A 24,433-nucleotide genomic window follows, 5' to 3' on the forward strand; every position below is an offset into this window, starting at 1 on the left:
CTGTGAATACACTGGCAGTTTTAAACGTCACGTGTGAAAACAACACATCGCTCTGGCAACCTGCCTATATGCAGCATAACTGTAACTCTTCCTCAGCAACTCAATGTGAATTTAATGCAGTCACATTAAATGACAAATTTGGTTTAATTTAGGGGTATTTCCCATAGATGTGGACATTGTAAGTCTATGGGTCATGCTAACTTTGCAATCCCCATCTCTGTTGAACAAAATCAGTGAAACGAAGCCTCACGCAACAAAGTACATCTAGGCAAGCGGGGGGGGGGGATTGATAATGATAAGTATGTATCTTCAGTACATGAAAAACATATTGCTTGTAGCAGCCTGTATCTGGCCCTGTGTAATAAGTGTATCATTAAACTACAGGAGGATAAACCGATGTAACCCTCAGCTCTGTCACGCAAAACACAGTCTCACCATCACTGTATCAACAATCTGATTTCCTCTTATTTGTTGAGAAATTCACTCTCACATTTCTTTACTGCTCTGCGTATAGCGCCCGCACACACACACACACACACACACACACAAACACACAGGAATGAGAGCACTTAGGCTGTGGAACTTTCTCTGCATCCTTTTCCTCTGGTGGATTTTACGACTTATCACGGTGCTACAGGAAATCAGTCAGCCTGACTGTAAAGGCTATACATTCCACACACACACACACTTTAAAATACAGGTTGGTATCCATTACAGACAATGCACATTCTTCTGTGTATGAAAAAAGTAGAAACTCAAGTTGCCTCACTTTGTTTTTGACATGTCACAAACGGCTCTTGGTATCAGTTTACAGAAGTGTATAAATCTGCTGTACTGATGCCCTATTTCAGCCGATATTTGATAGCAGCATCACTGTTTCTCTAGTTAAAACATTCCTTTAAAAGGATTAAGCCGCTGGACACACACAGCTTTTAAGATCTTTGTCCTTTTATTGTCAAAAGATAAGAGGTGATAACAGGCTTGAGGATCAACCATTAATCCACTTCTCAGTTTATGTTTGAAGTGTCTCATTTCTGTGTTTGTTTGGTGAGTGCTCATGCGTACTGTTCATTTTCTGTAACAGTGAGACAGGTAAGATGCCCTGAGATGATTGACTTTAAAAGTCTTTACTACCTATTATGTCAATAGGATTATTTCGAGACACACAAAAAGACAAATTCAGTTTAAACTGGCAATTTAAATGATGTATTCCTAATCTCTTCAATATGCCTCGTCCTAATCCCCATTTTTTCGACCTACTGCATCTTTTAGACAAACATTCCTAACGGGTAATTCACTAATCAGTTTGTTCAGAGAAATTTGATTCCTTCGCTCCTTTCATCATGTCTTTCCTATCCTCTTAAATCCTCCCCTCTAATCCTCCTCTTCTCTTCTCTTCTCTTCTCTTCTCTTCTCTTCTCTTCTCTTCTCTTCTCTTCGTCTGGGGTAGAGTCATGTTCCTGGTGCAGGAGGTTGCGACCATCTGAGAGGACAGGATGAAACGTGACTATAGAGCAGATAAGAACAGAAGAAACATTAGAGAAGAGGAACATCTTGTTCCACACTGGTGTTACCTCGGAGACAGCTGGTATCTGCCTCTGTTCCGGTATGATGGACCTCTGGAACGATTTGGAGGACGGCTCATGTTCTGGGGTTCTCCATCGTGGCAGTTTGGATGAGGAGGAGGATGAAAATGGCCTCCTCTCATCCCTCCTCTTCTCTCCCATAGTCTCTCTCCGTTTTCATATTCTCTTGGGTATCGTCTTGCCTCCCCTCTCTCCCTCCATCCTCCTCCATGCCGATGGCCTCCTGTCATCTCTCCTCTTTCCCTCCAGTTTTGAACACCACCTAAAAGTGAGAAAGGTAATATTTAAAAAGTACAGGAAAACATACTGTATTTTCTTACAATGAGCGATAAGACCTACATGAACTATAATAACAATTTCAGTAATTTCACATAAGAAATGGTTTGAAGTGCACCAGGCTCTAATATATATAATACAATAATATTTCTGTGCCGATCAGATTTGATTGCCAGTTGCCAGTTTTGAGGCAACTGGCAGTCAAATGTGATTAAACGACACCAAGATTAAGCAGTTTCTTAAGTTATTGGGTGTTAAACTTTTACCTTTAATTTGTTGCTTATTTAGTCTTGAAAAATGTTACGTTACAGCAACATGGCATCATGACTTTGCGTGAACATACACGCCACTTTCCTAAAGCCAAATGGCGTGTTATCTGTAAGCATTTTGAGCTTTCCACGTGTATGTCTACGCTATATACAGCGGATGTAAACATACACCACGTCGCCACGTGGCGTCTTATCGCGAGAACGTGCCGTACTATCGCGAGAACGTCACCCGTGTAAAAAAAAAAAAAAAAAAAGGTTGGGTTAAGGAAAGAACATTGGGAAAGGCTTTAGTAACACAAAAAAACGACAAAAAAACGACAAAAACACGACGGTGACCAATGTCACACGCTTAGGAAAACCATAAACGGTTGGGTTTAGGAAAGAAACATTGGGGAAGGCTTTAAAAAAAAAAAAAAAAACGGTTGACAAACGCCACATGCAGGACGCAATCCCGGCTCTCCTGGGTGAAAGTCCTGTGTTTTACCCATCTGAAAACTTCCTTCCTTTCATCCTACTCGCTACGGCGAAAATTCACACGTAATGTAGGTCAGTGGCGGACGAACGCTAAAAAGCAAAATTTGACAGATAGTCTAGCTAGCTGTCTGGATTTACCTATTTATATTTCCGGCGGCACCTGAACAATCCCGAAAATGAAATGTCGTCGTTATAAACAAGGTGCTCATCAGCCAAAACTGATGCTGATGAGAGCGGGGAGAGTGAAATAAAACAGTAAAGCTGTGGCAAGGAAAAAAACAAACAATGGATTTTATTTTTTCTGCTGAATTATGGGCCAACACTAGCCTTAATTATTTTAAGAGTCTGGGCATGGAGTAATGGAACCAGTAAGTTAAGTCTGACTTTTTGTTGAAGTTAAATGCCCCACTATGTTAGCCTGACAAGCCAGACCCACATCAAGATGTTGACCCTGGCTGCAAATTACATTTACTGCCGCCAGGGTTTGTCTAGATTTTTAGGCTACAACTATGTACAAAAAGCATCAACAATTGTTTCTCTTTGTTTTTTAAACACACACACACACACACACACACACACACACACACACACACACACACACACACACACACACACACACACACACACACACACACACACACACACACACACACACACACACACACACACACACACACACACACACATCTTTAAAGTCTGTCCACAATTATTTCAAGGCTACCCACAGAACAGCCCAAAAATCACAAATGCCATATCGCATAGGACATGAACACTCATCAAGTCACTGCCAGTGTCGAAAGCCGAATTATTCAGAGAAAAAAAGGTTTCATGAAACTGAATGCATACAGATCTCCTTTTCTTAAATGTCAACTGCCAGCGAACAAATAAAAAACTCCAACTAAGATGAAACATATGTTTTGTATTTATGGTCTGTTGCTCTACTATTGGTAACAAAATCGATCAACAGACACAAAAAGTTAACGTTTTTCTACTCCTGTTTAGCGACCATTAAATCTATCCTCTCTTTTAGGAAAGCTCGTGGCGTACTTTTCACATAAGGAACTTTGACAGATGTGGCAGATTTCAAGACAATTACAAAGTGCTTGAAATAAAAACACCAAATCCAACTTTAGACTTTTCCAAAATGGAGCTGTAGCCTGCTAGGCCAAATCAGGCCGCCATCCTACCATTAATCCACTCACTGAGTGTGAAAGTACAGAAAAAAAGCACATGAAAGCATGCCATGCAGAAGTCATTGTGTCAGGCAGTCCACAAGCACCAAAACGTTTTTAAGGTCCGTTTCTGAGGTTGGAATGTCTTCTGAAAAAGTTTCAGCTTCTCAGACTGGGAATTGAAATTAAACCAAAATAGGGAGACAAATAAAATTAGATTATAATATGTTCTTCCTATGTCAGACGAGAGTTAAAGGAAAATTAAACACTATCAGAGGATAGACTGGAGGAGAGAGGTACATCACTTCTCTCAGCCAAAGTAAAATGTACAAATGGGAGCCAATCTGAAAATGAGGTTGTTTTCATTTACTTTTTGTCATTTTGGACAGAAATAAACGTGGGAGAGTAATTGTAAGGGCAGGCGGGCAGAGGAGATATTTGCTGAGGAGACTAAACATCGGGCCTGATTCCAAACAAAAACCAAACCCTCAACGATACCACATAGCGCCACCACTACTCTCACGCACACACATTCTCTCTCTCTCTCTCTCTCTCTCTCTCTCTCTCTCTCTCTCTCACACACACACACACACACTTGGTATCCCCACAGTTCTGTAGTAATGATTGGTGTCTGCGTCTGGCAGAAATGAAACACTGAGGTATAAAGAGTGTATAACCTTCCATCTATAAAACCAGAAACATCCTTGTGAGACCCACAAGGGTTGACTTGGGCAAAACGCAGACAGTTCGGCGCAATTTGGAGACTCTGCGCCAGCATGGCACGCAGAGAAACGGTCACAAAAGGTTTACAAGTCACAGGGTTAAACAGAAACTACGGGTTCACATTTCATAAGCTACTGCTGAGTCGTCTTCTGAGATTGACCACTGAGCTGGACGAGTCTTGTACCAACATGGAGCTCAACTTAGCCTAACACTACAGTGAAGGGCATCACACAGACAGGCCACATTAACACAAAACAAAGTAGTAGGTGTGTAAGAGGGTAAATATGTTCGAAAATCTGTGTATAATAAGCTGGAAAGGCGTCTGGAGAGTATCAAGGCTCTGCACGCAGCACCAGAAGAGAACAACAGTAAGAAATGAAGAAGAGAAACGTAAAAAGTAAAGACAAAGGATGAGGACTTAGACAGAGGGGAATGACTGAGGGGAAGGGGAGCACAAAGAGAGGAGAGACAGAATAGAGAGGTCTGTAATCAGTTAGTCTTGTTGTGTGTCTTAAAATAGAGCTCTCTCAGCCTATAAACAGAAACCTACTATTAGTAGTGCACTGACAAAGCAAGTCTCGAATCCAAACGTGCATGTGTGCGTGTGCACACACACACATGGAGGTATATGCATTAAGGCCGCAGCACACATGGAGCTCGTTACAGCGCGGCCCTCTGGGTAATGTGGTTCGGTGAGGGGCACCAGAGAACTACAACCACAGATGAACTGTCAGATTAAAATGCTGCTTCTCTGTTTGGCTCCAGTATTTCCAGCAGTTTTTCATATAAGCCTTAGTGGGCTATTTACTTTGGACAGTGATTAGAAACAAAGACTAGCTCCAAAACATAAAAACTGAACTACTCGAGCTACTTAAAATAATAAGACATCATAACATCACTTTTATAATGTTTTTGGGGGCATTTTTGCCAATTTATTGGAGGTTTTACAGTATACAAAAGAAGCATGGGAAGACAAAAAAAGAGGGATGTGACATGCGACATAGTTCCCCAGCCAGATTTGCACCAAGGACGTTGTGGTTTTATGGTATGCATCTTAACCATAGGCCACCAGGGCGCCCTAGAAACACCATAACATTTCTTAATTCAGGTCAAAACGTTTTTCTGTCTCTGACCTTTATTTAACCAGGATAGTCACAAGCACAAGATCAAAAACACTTTTTCCAAAGAGTCCTGGCCAAAATAGCAACATAATTATGTTAAACAAAACAACACAGAACCAACATTCACAGACAGAGTGAGTGTTGAGTTAGAGTAAGAGTAAGGAAGGAGAAAACATCACTTATGGCTTTAATCACTTATGAACACACACACACACACACACACACACACACACAGCATCTCAACAAAGAGATGAAGTGCAGAGGTAAAAATGACTAACACCAAAGTATGGTTTACATGTTGAACTACCATGTCATTTGAAAGTACCTTCATCATTTCAAGTGTTAGTTGTAAAAAGAAATGTTACTGATGAAAGATTAATTTGAAACAGTAGAAAATGTGGCAAATTTAAAGACAGATTTGCCATACTTTAATCGTGACCATTCTTATGTTTTTGATTAAGTCTGTGGGTAACTGTGTCATTTATAAATGTTTTAGATATATACAGCAACATCTTAACAGACAAAACTTTGTTCACAGTGATCCACAGTAGACAAACGGCGCTGGTCATGGCCCTGCCCTGACATGACGACAATCCTTCACAAACAACACTGGTCGCAAGTGAAAAGAAAGTGTTCACATGAACTGAAAATCTTTGAAAGGCAGGTATCTATAAGGAGCATAGATAAAGACATGTGAATCAGTCTTATGGCTTACCTGGTGTGGTTTTATGACTATGTTCTGGAGCATTGGGTCTGGACTGCAGGACTCTGCCTCGCTTACTGCAGGTTTCTGTAAGTTTCTCTCTCAGGCAGAGAAATCGAGACAAACAGGACGACTGCAGAGAAAGGCAGACAATAACACCCTTTGGATTACACATCTCAAAATCATGCTGTTAGTGTTCATATATGGTAAAAAAAAGATTCATACAATGAAACAAGCAGTTGCAACAGAATACAACTTTATCATTTTTTTTCCTTTTCTCAAAATCTTGCCACACACTCACTCACACAAACACTCACACTCACACTCACACACACACACACACACACATACACACACACACACACACACACACACACACAGTTTTTCCGTCTCCACTTACATTGCTGTCCAGCAACACAGTCTTCTCTGTGCCGCTATGTGCCAGGAGGTACTTTGAGTGGAACAGTCGCCCATCGAAGCTATGCCAAGGCATCAGGGCAGCGCTGGGCAGCGGGCAGCCGCTGGCACAGTTAGCACCCAGCAGGTGGCTCAGTCCTCGGACGTAGAGGGATCCCAGCTGCACTGCACGACTGGAGAGGAAAGGCAGCTGAGAATGGAGGAGGAACAAATTTTGGTTTTACAATTGGTTGGTAGTACATCTTCATCATGTGGCTTGATACTTTGGAATATCTACTTTAAAGATGAGACGACGATGACTGCAGCGACAGTGACTCTCTTTTGATAGATCATACTTAACTTCAACACAGGTGAAAATAATAATAATAATAATAATAACTGTAGCTTCAATCAAAACACTACAAATATCTTCATGTAGTCGTAGCATAGCATCATTTAAACAGTCTTGCTGTAAAGAGCCATCTGTTTCTTCAATATGCTTAGTGTCACCATACGGAAAAGAATTCTTAAGATTTCACTCACTAAAATAATAGTTTTTTTTCCCCCCAACCCTTTTATAAAGTCAAGTGTTCCAATCCACAATTAATGATGTAAATAGTGAGTCAGCAAGCCATTAAATATCCAATTCAACCCACATTTTGATAAAGAACTCTTTAAATCTTATCTCAAACTCAGTAACTGGCTAAATGTATTATAAGAGAAATACAGATACAATATGTTCCACAGAGAGTTTATGTTTCTACAAAATAAATGCTTGTGTAAAGATTTCTTTTTACGATAGATTTTTTTTACGATAGTTTGAGTTGAGCCATTAAAGGAAAAACAGGATGAAGGTTATGTTGTTTGCTGAAAAAGACCATAAAAGGTAGCAACAGAGAGCGAGAAGAAAGACGAAACTGGAGGAGGACAATAAAAAAAAAAAAAATGAAGATGATGAAGAAGCGGAGAGCGAGTTAACTGTGACGACAGCAGTTGATAACAGGAGGCAGATGTTCTCTGTGTGTGCTTTCTGCTCTCACCTGTCCTCTGGCAGATAGCACTGATAACAGTGATTGTGTCACACACACACACACACACACACACACACACACACACACACACACACACACACACACACACACACACACACACACACACACACACACACACACACACACACACACACACACACACACACACACACACACACACACACACACACACACACACACACACCCGCCTGCCTGCCTGCCTGCCTGCCTGCCTGCCTGCCTGCCTGCCTGCCTGCCTGCCTGCCTGCCTGCCTTCTTCCAGTCAAACACAACTTCATCTTCTGAAAACAATGAATCACTGGACACACAGACACAAAAGCCTGAAGGAGCACACAAACACCAACACAAAAAAGAGAGGAAGAAAAAAAGAGATAAAGAGCAACATGAAGAGAGACAGAAAAAGAGAAAGTGGTCGAGAGTATAAAGTAGAATAAAATAAGAACAAAGACAGAAACGGGTATGTGTGTGTCCAGCGGGGCGGAGTGTGCTTGGTGTAAATAGCTCCATGTGGTGAGCGTCAGACAGGCGACTGTCGCCAGCAGCAACACTCTCTCTGTCACTCACACACACACACACACACACACACACACACACACACACACACACACACACACACACACACACACACACACACACACACACACACACACACACACACACACACACACACACACACACACACACACACACACACACACGGGGAGGAATGTTGCAATGAAACCGACGCATCCCAAAACCTATCCACAACCCCTTTCCCCTAAACACACACACAAATGGTGTGACTCATTTTCACTCAGTTGAACACACGCGCTATTCTAATTTGTTTTTAATCTTTGTTTTTGCTGTGTTTGTGGAAAAATTATGCTGGTTTTGATATTAAGATACTTTATTGTCCACGAAGGGAAATTTGTTTGTATTGTGCTGTGATGTGCTAAATGAAGCATGTTACTCTGCACACATGCACGCACACACACATGCACACACACACACACACACACACACAAAATCAATATTGATTGTGTGTTAACCCACCTCTGGGAGTATATGCGAGTATATTCATACGTTTAGCTAGTGTGTGTGTAGTTAATCCATACACTAGTCACTCAGTTAACCCCCCTCACCAAGCTCTGAACTTCTCCCAGAGAGCATATTCAAATCAACGCCCAGCCCTAATTATTGTGTAGAAAACAGACGAGCAGCAAAAATACAAATTACTTGACATAAGTATGGTAATTAAGCAGTAAAAATAAATGGGGCTACAACAAGGCAGCAAACAGCGCAGCCGTTTTCCCAGAGAATGGAAAAGCATAGCTGACTCTCCGATTCTCGTATCTGTAAGAGCTCACAAGTCAGATCCACCGAGCTCACTGAAGACAAGTAGTGATGCTGCCTCGCTGATTTCAGGGGCACTTCTGTCAAGATTGAGGCTGCAACTGAGTAATTGAGTATCACCATTATCGATTAATCTATGAACTACTGTTTACAATCCAATCAATTTAGTAAAAATTGTTGATGATGATGTTAACATGTTAAGCCTACATCTGTAGGCAGTTTTACTTTGTTTGTACTCTAATACAGCACGAGTAATCACTTAAAATACTGCAACCTGTGGCCAGGTTGGCTCAGTGGGTAGAGCAGGCGCACATATACCGAGAGGTTTATGCCTCGACGCAGAGGTCCAGGGTTCGAATCCGACCTGTGACGATTTCCTGCATGTCTTCCCCCTCTCTCTCTCCCCTTTCTCACCTAGCTGTCCTGTCAAATTAAAAAAGGCGGAAAAGCCCCAAAAAAAATTAAAATAAATACTGCAACCTAACAAGATGATCACAGTGAAGCTGGAAGTCTTATTTGGCTCTCGTCTCCTAGATAAAGGAGAGCTATACTTCCTAACAGTTGATTATCAGCTATATAACAAGTGAAAAAAGTATCAACTTTAACTACAGCTGCTTCAGCACGTCACAATAAACCATCAGCGTTCAGGTTGTGTCTGTAAAATTTTTTTATTTATATTACACTTAAAAAGAAATCTTGAAACATGTGGTTTTTTTATTTTGAACTCAGTGAACTGATTTGTAAAAATCTATGATACAAAAACACTATTTGCAATACAACCACACTGCAGTTCAACCATAATTGTTTGGGTGTTTTGTTTGTTTGTTTGTTTTTCTGGAGACACAATCAGCAGTTTATTTGTGTTTTCTCCTCACTTTCTATTACTGGAAACATTTTCTGGGCTGTGTTTGCGACAAGAGGCCCTTCTTACTGTCAACTGCGGGGGCCATTGTCTTCTTGCAGCATGAAACTCAACAACTTTAGGGTGCATTGGGACAAAGGGAGTGAAAAATCTGAAAACAAAATACGTATGTGTGCGTTTGTGTTTGTAACTAACCTTGATCTGTTGAAGCTCCTGAGGGGATTTTAGTCTCAGACACACAGCCTGACTCAGGTAAGCATCCATGTCCTCTTGAGACAACGTTTGTACCTGTAAACATACACACACACAAACAAACAAACACACACACAGAGGACAATATATGGTTAGCCAATTCAATCCCATCCCAGTGTGTCTTCTGTGTGGGTCAGTATGTTTTGTCTACTCTCTGTGCCACAGTTCAACAGAGAAAGAAACAATGCTGAATGCAGAACAAGGCTGCCCAGTTGTGTGTACAAAACAAACACACCCTGGAGCTATTTAAATGGAAGAGTGACGAGGGCATGTGAATGCGGCAGTGATCAGACAACAACAGCTACTGTTGTCTGTCAGCCAGACTACTCATCTAACGGGCCGTCTAACGAGATGCGCTTCTGTCTGTCTGTTGGTCCTTCATCCATTTAAATGATTTGCTCCAACTGTCCGTCTGCTTTCCCAAAATCTGCATCTGTCTGGAAGGCTGCCTGTTAATCTTTGTGTCTCGGAGTTCTGTTAGGTAAACTGATCGTATGTTTGACCCTGGCAACACTTCATGCTTTTCAGTTGTCCTTTGGAGTTCAAATTAAACTGTGAAAACAACACAGTTCCTTCATAGCAAGCTGATCCGTTTGTTTCATTGGTAACTAGAGCTAGAGTTGTAGAGCTCAATTGTAATGATTATGTTATGAACTTATTGGGTGAAATTCATTTCTATTTCGACATTAGGGTACAGTGGGAGAGGACATTTTACAGTTTTTAAATCAAATGCAAATAGAGGTGTTTTTTGCCATTAAAGGGGAACTCATGTCTAACTTTACATGTATTGGGGAGTACTACTATGTGTAAGCTATCTAAATCCTTTTGTGTCCAAATAATTGCCTCAATTGATGTCACTTAAGTCAATTTTGATTAGAGCTTAAGACTACAAGTTTGAAAATAAAACAAGGTGGAGGTGTGGAGTCAGAAAGAAGTTGGGTGAGCAGACCACTATAAGCAGTTTCTGAAAACTCAAGAAACCATTTGAGATTTGAGATTTTTGAAGATCTGTTTGTTACAAAGTTGATAAATGATTCTAGAGTATAATTGTTGTTTTGCTTCTGCAAAATGACGCATGCACCTTTATCCAGGTGATGTGATCATGTGATCTCTTTTGTGTTAAGCTTAATCAGATGACGTCAATGCAAAATGTACAAACCAAAACGACAAATCTCTGCTTTTTCACATACTTTGAAAAGTGATCACGGTGTTGGAGGAATTTAAATCAAAAACAAGGCATTACAATACGATTACAGACAGCACACATGTTTATCGTTTGATTTACAACCATAATACACACAATTGTAATAAGGTGATTTAAGAAATGGCTCTTAAGATATTCAAAGCCCCTGGGTGGTTATAAGAGCAGTTGTTGACGCAAAAGCTGGGGTTACAGAAACCAGTGTCTGTGGCTAAAGTGGTCACCCAGTTGGTGATAGTGGCTACCATTAAGCTATTCAAAACAACACAAAAAGACTGTCAACAAGTGATGTTTAACTACAAATCACAAGTTGACAAAAGAGCAGAATAATTGTTGTTGATGTTATAGATGTAAAACCCAAATAGAAAGCTGACTTGTGTGTTTAATTGTCCCCAAATACATTTGGTCTTTCATTTTCTGTTTACATTAATCACCAGGTGTAGCTTTACTACCCAAATACTTACATTATTGGCACTGATGCCATTGTGCTCAACTGCTTCATTTAACAGCTTAACTTATTCATTAAAGGATAAGCCAAATATGCAGCCTGACCAATGAAAACCAATGCAGTCACATCAATCACAGTGAAGTACCCATCACTAATGACTAACGTTTTTTTTGCAACTGGAACACCCAACATGACTCAAGAGAAAGTTGTAGTGGAATACAATAAGATCAGAGAAAATCAACTACTAAAAAATAAATTACTTTTGATTTGTCATTGCTTCTATTAATATAAGTACTGGCTGATATAAATACTGGCTAATACATTTACAATATTCATGAGATATGAGAGTAAATAAGTCCCATAATCAAATCATTGGATTGCTTGTACAAATCTTTGATTGGGGTTTTCAGTTTCCCTTTTTCCCCGGAGGATTATATGTAGTTAGACAAAATGTTTCCACCTTTTCCTTTTCAATTAATTGAACTTACTAACCACTAACTAACTAAAAGAAACTAACTAACTCAAAGAAACAAGAAAGAGTTGGCATTACCTGGAGGACTATGTAAGTGACCAAGCAGAGAGCAGCCAGGAGGGAATCTTCAATAGCTCCATATAACTCCTTATACTCCTGGCAGTCAAAAATCGAAAGGAAGGACGTCAGGCGAAGAGCAGAAACTTCAGGACTGGTGCCGAACCATAACAAGTCCAGACTGGGCTGATCACCTACACATTCAGAAAGAGAAAAATACTGTGGGGCTTTGCTTAAAGACATTTGTCACACAACATGTGAGATGATTTGGAGCTTTGTAAACTTAAAGTGCATTAGACCGGCACAGTGTATCATCCTAGCGAGACAAAACAAGAACTATGACAAACAAACCCTCATCTACTCATCTTCTTAATTAGCATCAGCTGGTGTAACTACAAACCCCAATTCCAATGAAGTTGGGACTTGTGTAAAACGTAAATAAAAACAACAATACAATGATTTGCAAATGCTTGTCAACCTATATTTAATTGAATACACTACAAAGACAAGCTATTTAATGTTCAAACAAACTTTAATGTTTTTTTGCAAATGTTCACTCATTTCCATTTAATGCCTGCAATACATTCCAAAAAAGCTGGGAGAGGGGCATGTTTACCGCTGTGTTCCATCACCTTTCCTTTTAACAACACTCAATAAGTATTTGGGAACTGAGGACACTAATTGTTGAAGCTTTGTAGGTTAAATTCTTTCCCATTCTTGCTTAATGTACGACTTCAGTTACTCAACAGTCCGGGGTCTCCATTGTCGTATTTTGCGCCTTATAATGCGTCCCACATTTTCAATGGGAGACAGTTCTGGACTGCAGGCAGGCCAGTCTAGTACCCGCACTCTATTAATACGAAGCCACGCTGTTGTAACACATGCAGAATGTGGCTTGGCATTGTCTTGCTGAAATAAGCAGGGACATCTCTGAAAAAGACATTGCTTGGATGGCAGCATATGTTGCTCCAAAACCTGTATTTACCTTTCAGCATTAATGATGCCTTCACAGATGTGCAAGTTACCCATGCCATGGGCACTAACACACTCCCATACCGTCACAGATGCTGATATCAGCACAAGCTTTGTGCTGATAACAATCTGCAGGTCCTTTTCCTCTTTGGCCAGGAGGACATGACGTCCATGATTTCCCAAAAAAATTTGAAATGTGAACTCATCAGACCACAGCACACTTTCCATTTCAGATGAGCTTGGGCTCAGAGAAGCTGGCGGCGTTTCTGGGTGTTGTTGATATATGGCTTCTGCTTTGCATGGTAGCGTTTTAGCTTGTACTTGTAGATGTAGCGACGAACTATATTAACTGACAATGGTTTTCCGAAGTGTTCCTGAGCCCACGTGGTAATATCCTTTACATAATGATGTCGGTTTTAATGCAGTGCCGCCTGAGGGATCGACGGTCACAGGCATTCAATGTTGGTTTTCGGCCTTGCCGCTTAACGTGCAGAGATTTCTCCAGATTCTCTGGATCTTTTGACGATATTATGGACTGTAGATGATGATATCCCTAAATTCCATGCAATTGTATGTTGAGAAACGTTGTTCTTAAACTGTTGGACTATTTGCTCATGCAGTTGTTCACAAAGTGAGAGAAATAGAGAGCAGGCCTGCATGTTAACCAACTCTAAACTAGCAGGTACAGTACCTGGGAAGCCAAGTGGGACAGGGTGGACCATGTCAGGTTCCTTCAGAGGGTTTCCAGAGTAGACAAACCACTCCCTGATTGCTGGAAGGTCAACACTGCTGCCTGAAAACATGCAAAGTCAAGGTTAGACTTAGATTGACTTTGCACTTTTGTATAAACATTCTTGTCTGTATTTTTAAACTTCAGTATACACTGAGGTATGCGTACAGTACAAGTACTGTATGCCTCTTCTCTGCAAATGTGTGGGTGTCTACCTTCAGACCTACATTTGTCTGTTTCTGACTTTATGATCAGATATTTGGTTTTCTGACCGTGTGCATGGTGTTGCCAGAGCGCATGTGTATCTGTGTGTGTGTCCTACCATCATGCCCGTGCAGCAGCAGCAGCCCATAGATGCGTTGTCTGCAGGGCTTGTAGGCGTGCGGCACAAACTGCCTGTAATAGTAAACCATGAAACCCTCTGCTGCTACATGCTTCTCTCTACAGGCCTGGGGAAAACCACAAAGTAAAACATAATAAGCCAAAATGGCATTTGTTACTCTTAAAACTTCAAAAACAGAATGAGATACAGAATATACCTTTAATATTTTGGGACTAAAATGTTTCTCAAAGGCAGAGGGAAGTGCAGACATGTCATCTTGCTGAAGAGCTTCCTGTCCAGGCAGTAAGTAAGAGCGAACCCCCCTCTTCAGTAGCTCTCTTTGAGGAGCTGATAGATTCAGAGACTGAGGGATAAGCCCAGTCTCTTGCTCCTCTCTGTCCCACAAGGAGCTCACAAGATGGGATACAGCTAGCACCATCTGCCCCTGAGGAGCACCAGAGTGAGGTACAGGACTGTTTATCCTGGGAAACAATAAAATTGTTGTCATATAATGTCCTCATCTTAACTTTAACAAGAGGAGTGATTTTTCAAGATAAGTCTGGCTTTTTAAATATTATGAATGAGTGCATGCCATATTCATGTTCTCATATCTAAATATAGTCAATGACAAAGGTAAAATTTATCTCAAAGAGGATAAGAATACAAATTTAATTTCAATATTCATACATTTTAACAAATACCAACAGAGAGCAAACCCAAAACCAAAACCCCAGACACCTGTTTGCTGCCATGGCGCTGTTCCTGATGTGCTGCATCTGTTCCTCTGACACCACATCGTTACCTAGGAGACAAGCCAGCAGTGGTAGCTGGGTAACAGTCAATCCGATTGTTTGGCAGAGCCTTTGTCGGTGGTACATGACAGTAGTGAGGCTGTCTATCCGCAGCTTTGCCACAGACAAGTAGAGGGCACTTTAAGAGATAAAAGTACATGTTCAGATCAGGCAGGTTATCCACATGTCCCATATAATCTATGAATCTATCAATCAATCAATCGATCTATCCATTTTATTTGTCACATGAGATCGTACGAGGTACAATTCCAGTGAAATGTAATCCCATCAGCTCCTTCGATTTGTGCATGATTCATCAGAAATTTTAACTGACCAGTAGGTACTGTAGTGCAAGTCTATCTGCAAAAAATCCAATAAAGTCCCAAAGTATAACCGCATGATCATTTTAACAAACCTGTCATATATGATGAAGTCTGAATCCTGTCCTAGAATTCCCATACTGCCATGCTGACGAGCATAGCTGGCAATCTCGTAGTCAGCCTCCCGCACTGAGCAAAACACTTCCTGGCCTAATGACCTGTAAACAGCAATAAGAACATAGTAGCCAACAACAACAGAGACAATTATTCCACCATAAACAGAAATAACAAGAACCATCATCGGATATTAGATCTAACCCCATCTAATGATGTATAGTCTTTTAAATACATTATTAACTTCATTATCACAGTGTATACATTATGCACAAGAGGGCTACTGCATTGTAATCTGTCTTGTATGCTGACCTGAGAGCAAAGGGTGTGAATGATGCCAGACCAGAAGGCAGACAAAATAGCTCTTTACCAGGCTGCTCTCCATGTGCCTTCATGTGACGAAACATTTTAGAAACCTCCCCATTCACTCTGCGTCTCCTCTTCACCTGTGGACAGAAGAGTTGATCGGTTGAGTAAACTCCAGGCTCTGCAAGTTCAGAGTTCAATATGGGAGTTCACTAAATCATGTTTATATGTTCTAAATACTGTGGCATTAATATCATCTACACTTTAGTGTGACAGAAAACAATATGTCAATAAACTTTGCAACTAAACACAGTAGTGGATTGACTTTCAACATATATCAAATATATTTAACACCACAACACCAACAAACCCACTCCTCACAATTCTGCCTCACACTTCCATCAGAGTCTCACCAAACTGCTTCGGCGCTTCCACAACTCCACAAAAAAAACAAGTGGCATGCTGCCCCCCCACCAGCTCTTTAGCACATCCATGTACTCCCTCCACTGCCCCCCACACACCCAGTCCTTACATGAGTACCAGTGACGCAGGCAGGCCATACCATCCACAACGAGTGTGGGGCCTAAATCAGAGTGAAAACAGAAATGTAATAGAGAGCAGGCCTGCATGTTAACCCACTCTAAGAAAGGACACATCCCCAGTAATAGTCAAGACATGTGTAGTTTCCTGTTTTGTATCTTTTGGTTTACAAAGCCTACAGCTATTAGATCATCAAAACATTTTCTCCTCATTGCTGCCAGTCATTCAGACTGCTAGCCTTGGCTGTCACTGATTTCATTTTTTCTATATCCCTGTTAGCACTACTGTTCTCTTTCAAACTACTAGCTATATCTTGTTGTGATCTTGTTATACAGCAGTGTTGGTATTGTTGTGTAACCACCAGGTTTAAAATTAGAAATACTGGACAAACATTTAAATGCTTTCACTGATATTGTGCTATAAACAATTACATTATGAATTATATGGAAGTGCTTTTGATCATTACAACATTACAACATATCGCCCAAAGGACTATCTACCCGGTTATCTGCTCCCATTAAAAAATTTTGTTTATTACACAAAAAAGGTCAAATGTTTTGAGCCCAAATAGAACTCCTTAGAATTCAGTTACAGTTTGTGGCTCATCACCCAGACAAGATAGATAGGCCTACATGTTTTCACACCAATTGCATTATCTAAATATCTCAAAATGTCTTGCTAAAACAAGCTCAGTGGATACACACTGTTATACCATTTGCACACTGACATGAACTCAACTGGTAGTGTTATCTGTGATTGTGCAGCCTTGCTGGTTTTTGGCAACATGTTGTCTGGCCATTTCTCTCAGGTTCACAGTCACACAGGCTTCTGGACAGCAGCGGTCCATAAAGTACTGAAGACCTTTTACACCCATTTCTACAGAGAAGAAACAGAGAGACAGGAAATTAATTGGAAACGTGTAAGGTTATATTAGCAATATGCTAAATTATGCCCTGTTCGTAACATCTTATATTGTAAGTATTAAAAAAGGTTTCACATCGCTGCAGGACGATGAACACTATGTGACAGCTTGCCAGGTTATTCGGTTGTTGTCGGTGTTTAACGTTAGTGAGAATAGACCTGAATGCTAACAGATAGCTTTGCTTCTAGCCACTAAACTCATTTATTGCGACTGTCGCGTTTCCTGTCCTTACAAACCAACTCGTCATATACTAAGTTATGTCTGTAAATGCTTTCACCCCATAGTATTCCTTCACATAGCAAAGACTTACTTTAAAATTGTGGTGTACATGAGCAGTTTATATCCGTGTAATGTTTACTTGATGTAAATTCAAATGACTTCCTATTATCTACGCGTGGCGTCATCACGCTGCAAAACAAAGCATACGTGCTCGGCGCACGGAGACAGCAACGCAGTAGTAGCCACAGTGTTATCTGTGTGATTAATCCAAATATATGAATATAAAAGACTATGCATGCCTAAAAATAAAATGCATCCCTTAAACACAGTTTGGACAAATAACTTAGATCATCATTGTGATGATGTTGTAATGAAAACAAAATAAACATCTTAATGTGTTTTTTGTGGGCTCAGTCCTCTCATAATAACTCCCCAGGCTAGGATCAGAGAGGGGCTAATTGCTCTCCAAGCTCTCCTGGAGAATGGGGGCTCTTTTCTAAAGTCACAAGCTATTAGGTCTACCTTCTCAACACAAAGCACCCCCGTCTCTTCCACTCCATTGTCCGGTTGGAACACGAATAAAGAAAGGGACATATGCTGAATGTCAGTCCAGCTGTCAGCATCTGTCGTTCCACAGCCAGATGCTCTGTGGACTGGGAGGACAATCCACCCCTCCCAGTCAACTGATCTTAAAGAGGGAGGAGCTATGTTGTAAATATGCCCAAAATGATTGCACTGGAGAGTTATGACCAATGGACTCATGAAGAACACATAGGCATTTTGGTTTTAGATATAACTCGGTCAATGGTTTGTGCCTTGGTTCCAAAAAGACTTGAGAGTCTAAATGTTAGGATCACCTCAGCCTTGAGGAGGCTTTTAGGAAACAGGGCTCGAGACATGTGCAGATGTTGAATAACCAGCTGCTTTACCTCGTCTTCTCTTGGCAATTGTGTCTTAAAGTTATAGGTTCAAAAACTGTTATGCTGCATAGCTTCAGGTAATTTCTCAGGTTTAGGTCCATGTTGATAGCCTGATAATCAGACCAAATTGCTATTTTTATTTGCGAGTAAACAAGACACAATGATGTACAAAGCACAACATCAACATAACATTCAAAAAAGTGTATTAAACAAAATGGGGCACTGGGAGAACAGAACAGATGACTAGCTTAATAACATATACAAGCATATAGTGTTATATATATACTACAGTTGGAAGTAGTCCTGTAAAGTTGATGTGAGTTTTTTCTAGAGTGGAGTGACCTGTCAACAGATTAAGTGCTTAAAGGATAATTTATCTTTACATATTTATTGTTCTTATCCACCATTAATACTATTAATAATGGTTTTGTATGGGATGAAGTGCAGAATGTCACCCAGCAGTGAGATAGTTGGACAAAAGGGAGCTGCTGAGGCAAAAGATCTGGCATAGAAGAAATTATTAAACTGGTGTACAGAGCCAGAAGGCATGACAATATGCATAAATTGCAAGTGGACAGTGAGAAAATATTAATCTGGGTTTCCCATTCACTTCAGTTTGTTAATTGTTTTATTAGCTTTATATGGGAACTTGTTTTGGAATTGAAAGTCATAGTAAGTTAGGTTGTTGCATATATTGTGCCAATTTATGCTGACTGGGCAATTTTCCCCTTATTTGAATCGCTGAAAAGATGTGGGTGGCAAGAAGTCTGGAATCAGGATGATGTTTTGTATGTCAAAATAAAAATGTGCTTTTATTATCTTTTAAAGTTGATACCTTACAGTCTATGATATAGTATGTGTCCCATCAAACTCACACACTGACTTGATCAGGACCAGGCTCAAAGTTATTGTCCCAGAGAAAAAATAGTTTTCACCACCTGCAGGTGTTCACACATGAAAAACACACACACAATGCCCACAATGTACCTGGATGTGCACACACATATACACATGCTCTATTCATGCCCCTGTGTATCTCCTCTATATGTGAACACAAAAGACCAAAGGTGGGAAGGGGTTTACATAATCCTGCATCCCATTTTCAGCAGTCAGTGTTTGGGTCTGTGCCCATTCATGTTGGATCTTTTGAACTTCTTCCTCATCCTACACTGACTCTTCCTTCTCCTCTTCCATCTCCTCCCCTTTTGAGTCTCTGCCCCCTGTTGCCTCCCCCCTCCTCCCCCCACTCCTGACCAAAGCTTGACTCAGGAGAAACAGAGGCAGATGTTCCAGGAGCACACGACTGCCCTCAGCCCTACCCCCCAACCCCTCCCATTTGTACTGGATCAGTAGTTAACCCCCGGAAAGAATTGTCCATACAAGCACTCGCACACACACACACACACACACACACACACACACACACACACACACACACACACACACACACACACACACACACACACACATACAAAGAACACCGCTGCACAAATCTGCACTGGCTCAACAGTTGTCCAATTGAATGAACAGCACACCAAGTGCTGTCCAAATCCCCTCAGTGCCCCTGATAGTAGCCACCCTGAGGTCATGCCTGGTGTCAGCGTCCAGGGCCCAGGGACTCTCTGGGCAGCTGGCTTGGCTAATCCTGCTGTTGGAGGCCACTGGTTCTCAAACTAAAGGCCAAGGACCCCCAGGGGGCCACAGGGCAGGGATCTCGGGGAGCATGGAGTGTGTGATTTGTTCAAAACTGAATTTTTTTTGTTTGTTTGTTTGCTTGTTTTAAGTCCATTAAACATAAAATGGCATGGTGTAGCAAGACTTTAAATGTGACAACAATGAAGTGGGCATTTAAAAGCCAGGTCATCATCATTACAAATATGATTCATCACAAAAGACAAAACTGCAAATCCTCACATTAGAGAGGCATGTAATGTTTGGCAATTTTGCTTGCAAATTGACATGATCAATTAATCAATGATCAAAATACTTGATTAATTGACAAATTGTTTCAGCTTTACTCAACAGGAACAAGCAGATGTGTGAAACATGCAGAATATGAGATGAAAAAAATATTTGTATCTAACGTTGAAGCTTTTGAAGTTGACATTTAAGAGGAATGTTGACACATGTTTTTTCACTAAATTGACTGTCTATCTTTTATATATCTTACACTTTGTCATATAGCCTACTGTAACACAGGTATACTACAAGTTTGTGTCACACACTGAGGCTAACAGGTGGTGTAAGTTGTTACATTCCTGACTGGGATGGTAGGTGGGCAGCCTCAGGTCTTTGTGGCTCAGATGGGGAGGGAACATGTGAGTCTCGAGTTTCTGACATCACAGTGTTGTTGTTGCTGGGGGAGTCTTATCCATTATGTCAGCGGCCCCGCCACACGACTCTTCCTTTATCATTATAATCAGCACTGGAATGATGCTCATCGCATCAGCATCTGTCTATCTGTCTATCTGTCTATCTATCTATCTATCTATCTATCTATCTATCTATCTATCTATCTATCTATCTATGTAATATGATGGAACAAATACACAATGAATGCAATGAATCAGACTAATGAAATAACATAGCAGCACAGGCATTTAAAACACATGTCTAATTGAATACTGGTCTCTATTCAGCCGTCTTTAAACCCTTTCAGCCCGGCACAAATTAAATATCTCAGTCAGCACAACGGCTAATTAAAAACCAGTATTCTGTCTTGCTGGTGGGAACCCAGGCAGCATGGTCGGAGTTACATTTGTTCTGGCTCAAATTGAATGATCCAGAGTCCCTAGTGAACTTTGATTTCTATAACTGACCAGACGGGCTGCCATGCTATGTGCAACAGTGTGTGGGTGTGTGTTCACGTATGTGTGTGTGTGTGGGTAGTTGGTGTGATGGCAATATTGTGGAGGTTCCCACACAGCCATCCATCCATTTCTTGGCACGCAGACACACACACACACACACACACACACACACACACACACACACACACACACACACACACACACAGGCCATATGGCCACCTCATACCCCTTGCATGCCTCCACTGTGATCTGGCCCACAGACCCATCAAGCAAAGCAGCTTCACCTACAAAGGCATTTGGCCTGTAAATCAGAAGATGGAGAGAGAAATAAAGAAGGTATAGACAGAGAAAGGACTGGTAGATGGGAGAAGAGTGAGGAGGAAGAAGAAGGGGATATAACATGAGAAATTACCTAAGAGACTTTATAGAGGGATAGAGATGAGGGAAGCCATTTGGTAGTTAGTTGTGGTGTTTGGTGAGCAGATGGCTGGGGCTCGAGGAGGGGCGTGTCTTGTCCTCGCGACCCTTCACAAATCACACGGTTTCTCCCCCGAGGGGCTCGCGACTCGCCGTTCAATAAGAATCAATGGGAATTACTTCGCAAGAGAAAGGGATGAATGGGCGGCGGGGCGCGAGACCTCTTCCTTTGTTGTCCCCCTGCGTGTCACAGAGCTCCTGGTCACACACACACATAACAGGCGGCGCGCGGGCGCGCCCACATACACGCAGTTACACATACACACATAGACAATAGGAAAGCACTTCAGTTAAACAATCGACCTCAAGTTAAACAATTTTTTAACCTCACACACGCGCGTGCACGCACACGCGCGCGCACACACACACACACACACACAGGGATCAGATGGGAGGAGTTTCAACTTTCTTCTGTTTCCTTAAGACACAATTAGAGAATCTACTGCCATAAATTGTGTTTTAGGGGAAAATGTCGCCTTGATGCTGATGAACGAGGGAGGTCACTCTCCATCTCACCATGCCTTTCAGTCATGCTTTGCTGGCGTAATCGGAAAATGTGTGCCACGTCATGGTGATGAATGACTGATAGTATATTGGCCTAATACAGAGAGGGAGAGAAAGAGCACCGGGGACCTCTGAAAGTCGGGATGAGTGTAAATAAAAGGCTTCAAGAGAGGGATTTTACGCCACGCCACATAGGAGCATTGTATGCTATTGAGAAGGGGGCTGAAATCAACTGGTTAAATGAAATGAGCAGCTCGGAGCAGCGTCCTATAGCTAAACACACATACGGGTATCTGGAAAAACTATGGCAGGCAAAGATAATAGTGTTAAAGTTTAAGGTTAAAGGCCCTTCAATCAGCCTCAAGGGGTGTAAAGAGCACATCATGGACACCAACCACATTAGACATAGGCTTCTCATTTATGTATGACCCAGAGGGAGTTATAGCCAGCAGGGTCTTCAAACGTATGCAATTAAAGGACACCACCAGCTCTGCACAATGCATCAGCACTGTGTGTGTGTGTGTGTGTGTGTGTGTGTGTGTGTGTGTGTGTGTGTGTGTGTGTGTGTTGACATACTAGACTGAAATGTCCATAGTGATAAGATGAGATTGAGGGCCTTGTTTGGGGACAGCAGCAAACCAAAACAGTGATGCTGTGCAGAGAGCAGCTTCAATTAGAGTTGTTACAGTAATTAAGGCCCCCTCCCTCTGTGTGTGTCCTTGTAAACAATAAAAGTGGTGTACTCTGCAGTATAATTCTCACTGCCTGCCCAACACATTAATAAAGAAATCATTCAGATAGGAGGCCTCTCTGGATCTTTGTTACACTGTTTTGTGATTGTGAAGAGGTTCAGTTGATTGACAGATGTAGAAGCTAACTGATAGATAGATAGATAGATAGATAGATAGATAGATAGATAGATAGATAGATAGATAGATAGATAGATAGATAGATAGATAGATAGATAGATAGATAGATAGACATTGTTGTGGGATCCTCCACAATTTTGCCATCACACACACACATACGTGAACACACACCCACACACTGTTGCACATAGCATGGCAGCCCGTCTGGTCAGTTATAGAAATCAAAGTTCACTAGGAACTCTGGATCATTCAATTTGAGCCAGAACAAATGTAACTCCGACCATGCTGCCTGGGTTCCCACCAGCAAGACAGAATACTGGTTTTTAATTAGCCGTTGTGCTGACTGAGATATTTAATTTGTGCCGGGCTGAAAGGGTTTAAAGACGGCTGAATAGAGACCAGTATTCAATTAGACATGTGTTTTAAATGCCTGTGCGGCTATGTTATTTCATTAGTCTGATTCATTGCATTCATTGTGTATTTCTTCCATCATATTATGTAGATAGATAGATAGATATATAGATAGATAGATAAATAGATAGATAGATAGATAGATAGATAGATAGATAGATAGATAGATAGATAGATAGATAGATAGATAGATAGATAGATAGATAGAGTACTTTATTAATCCCCAGAGAGAAATTTCAGTGTCACAGTATATTCAGTGGTGGTTTATAAATAACTTTGTGTCATAGAAATTCCACCTTTTGCTTAGATGTATTATTATTATTATTATTATTATTATTAATAATAATAATAATAATGTATAATCTATGATTAATTGCTATATTTCTTGCCTTAAAAATTATAACCTCATAAGGTAATAATAATGACTCAAAACAGCAGAGCAGTTTGGGGGATTTTCTTATTGTGTTTGTTAGGGTTAATGAAAGATTCATGATTCATGATATAGGACTACATCTTCAGTTACTTCACAGCCAGAGATAAGCTCATAATAACATCATGCCAACAAGTGTGAATTCTTCCCAACATTTTTTGCGGATACACACAAATACATGTATGCAAATTAGACAGTGGTTCCATGTGTGGAGTCAGTGTTATGTTCCCATATTAGCCCACATAGAGAAGGCTACATAGGCTTTCAGGGACTTACATTGTAACCTTGAAAGCTGTAGTCTAAAATCTTTTATCTCTTGATTGTATGCAAGAAAAGGTGATATTTTGTTATCAAGCATATTATTACTGTTTATGCAACTG

General features: G+C 40.9%; 1 protein-coding gene across 1 annotated transcript; it reads right to left on the reverse strand.

Annotated features, from left to right (window-relative positions):
* Positions 1 to 928: 928 nt before the first annotated feature.
* fam120b (family with sequence similarity 120B) lies at positions 929 to 17,816 on the reverse strand. The gene is made up of 16 exons (XM_039795670.1): positions 17,724 to 17,816; positions 17,230 to 17,367; positions 16,387 to 16,534; positions 16,322 to 16,340; positions 15,958 to 16,091; positions 15,627 to 15,749; positions 15,159 to 15,350; positions 14,638 to 14,902; positions 14,421 to 14,547; positions 14,060 to 14,161; positions 12,418 to 12,590; positions 10,162 to 10,254; positions 6,725 to 6,931; positions 6,337 to 6,457; positions 1,575 to 1,848; positions 929 to 1,483 (listed from the first exon to the last, which is right to left on the reverse strand). The coding sequence occupies exons 2-16, from the start codon at positions 17,363 to 17,365 to the stop codon at positions 1,453 to 1,455; spliced, it is 2,145 nt and encodes a 714-aa protein (XP_039651604.1). The 5' UTR covers positions 17,366 to 17,367; positions 17,724 to 17,816; the 3' UTR covers positions 929 to 1,452.
* Positions 17,817 to 24,433: the final 6,617 nt, after the last annotated feature.

Source organism: Perca fluviatilis, chromosome 3 (assembly GCF_010015445.1).
Source record: "Perca fluviatilis chromosome 3, GENO_Pfluv_1.0, whole genome shotgun sequence".
NCBI classification, from domain to species: Eukaryota; Metazoa; Chordata; class Actinopteri; order Perciformes; family Percidae; genus Perca; species Perca fluviatilis.

What these genes read in the sequence shown, in the direction of transcription:
- fam120b (XM_039795670.1), bottom strand. Translation starts at nt 17,365, where the DNA reads ATGGGTGTAAAAGGTCTTCAGTACTTTATGGACCGCTGCTGTCCAGAA. An exon ending in AGCGCCATGGCAGCAAACAG is followed by an intron (nt 14,903 to 15,158) that starts GTGTCTGGGGTT and finishes ATTGTTTCCCAG; the next exon opens with GATAAACAGTCCTGTACCTC. An exon ending in TAGTCATAAAACCACACCAG is followed by an intron (nt 1,849 to 6,336) that starts GTAAGCCATAAG and finishes TCTCACTTTTAG; the next exon opens with GTGGTGTTCAAAACTGGAGG.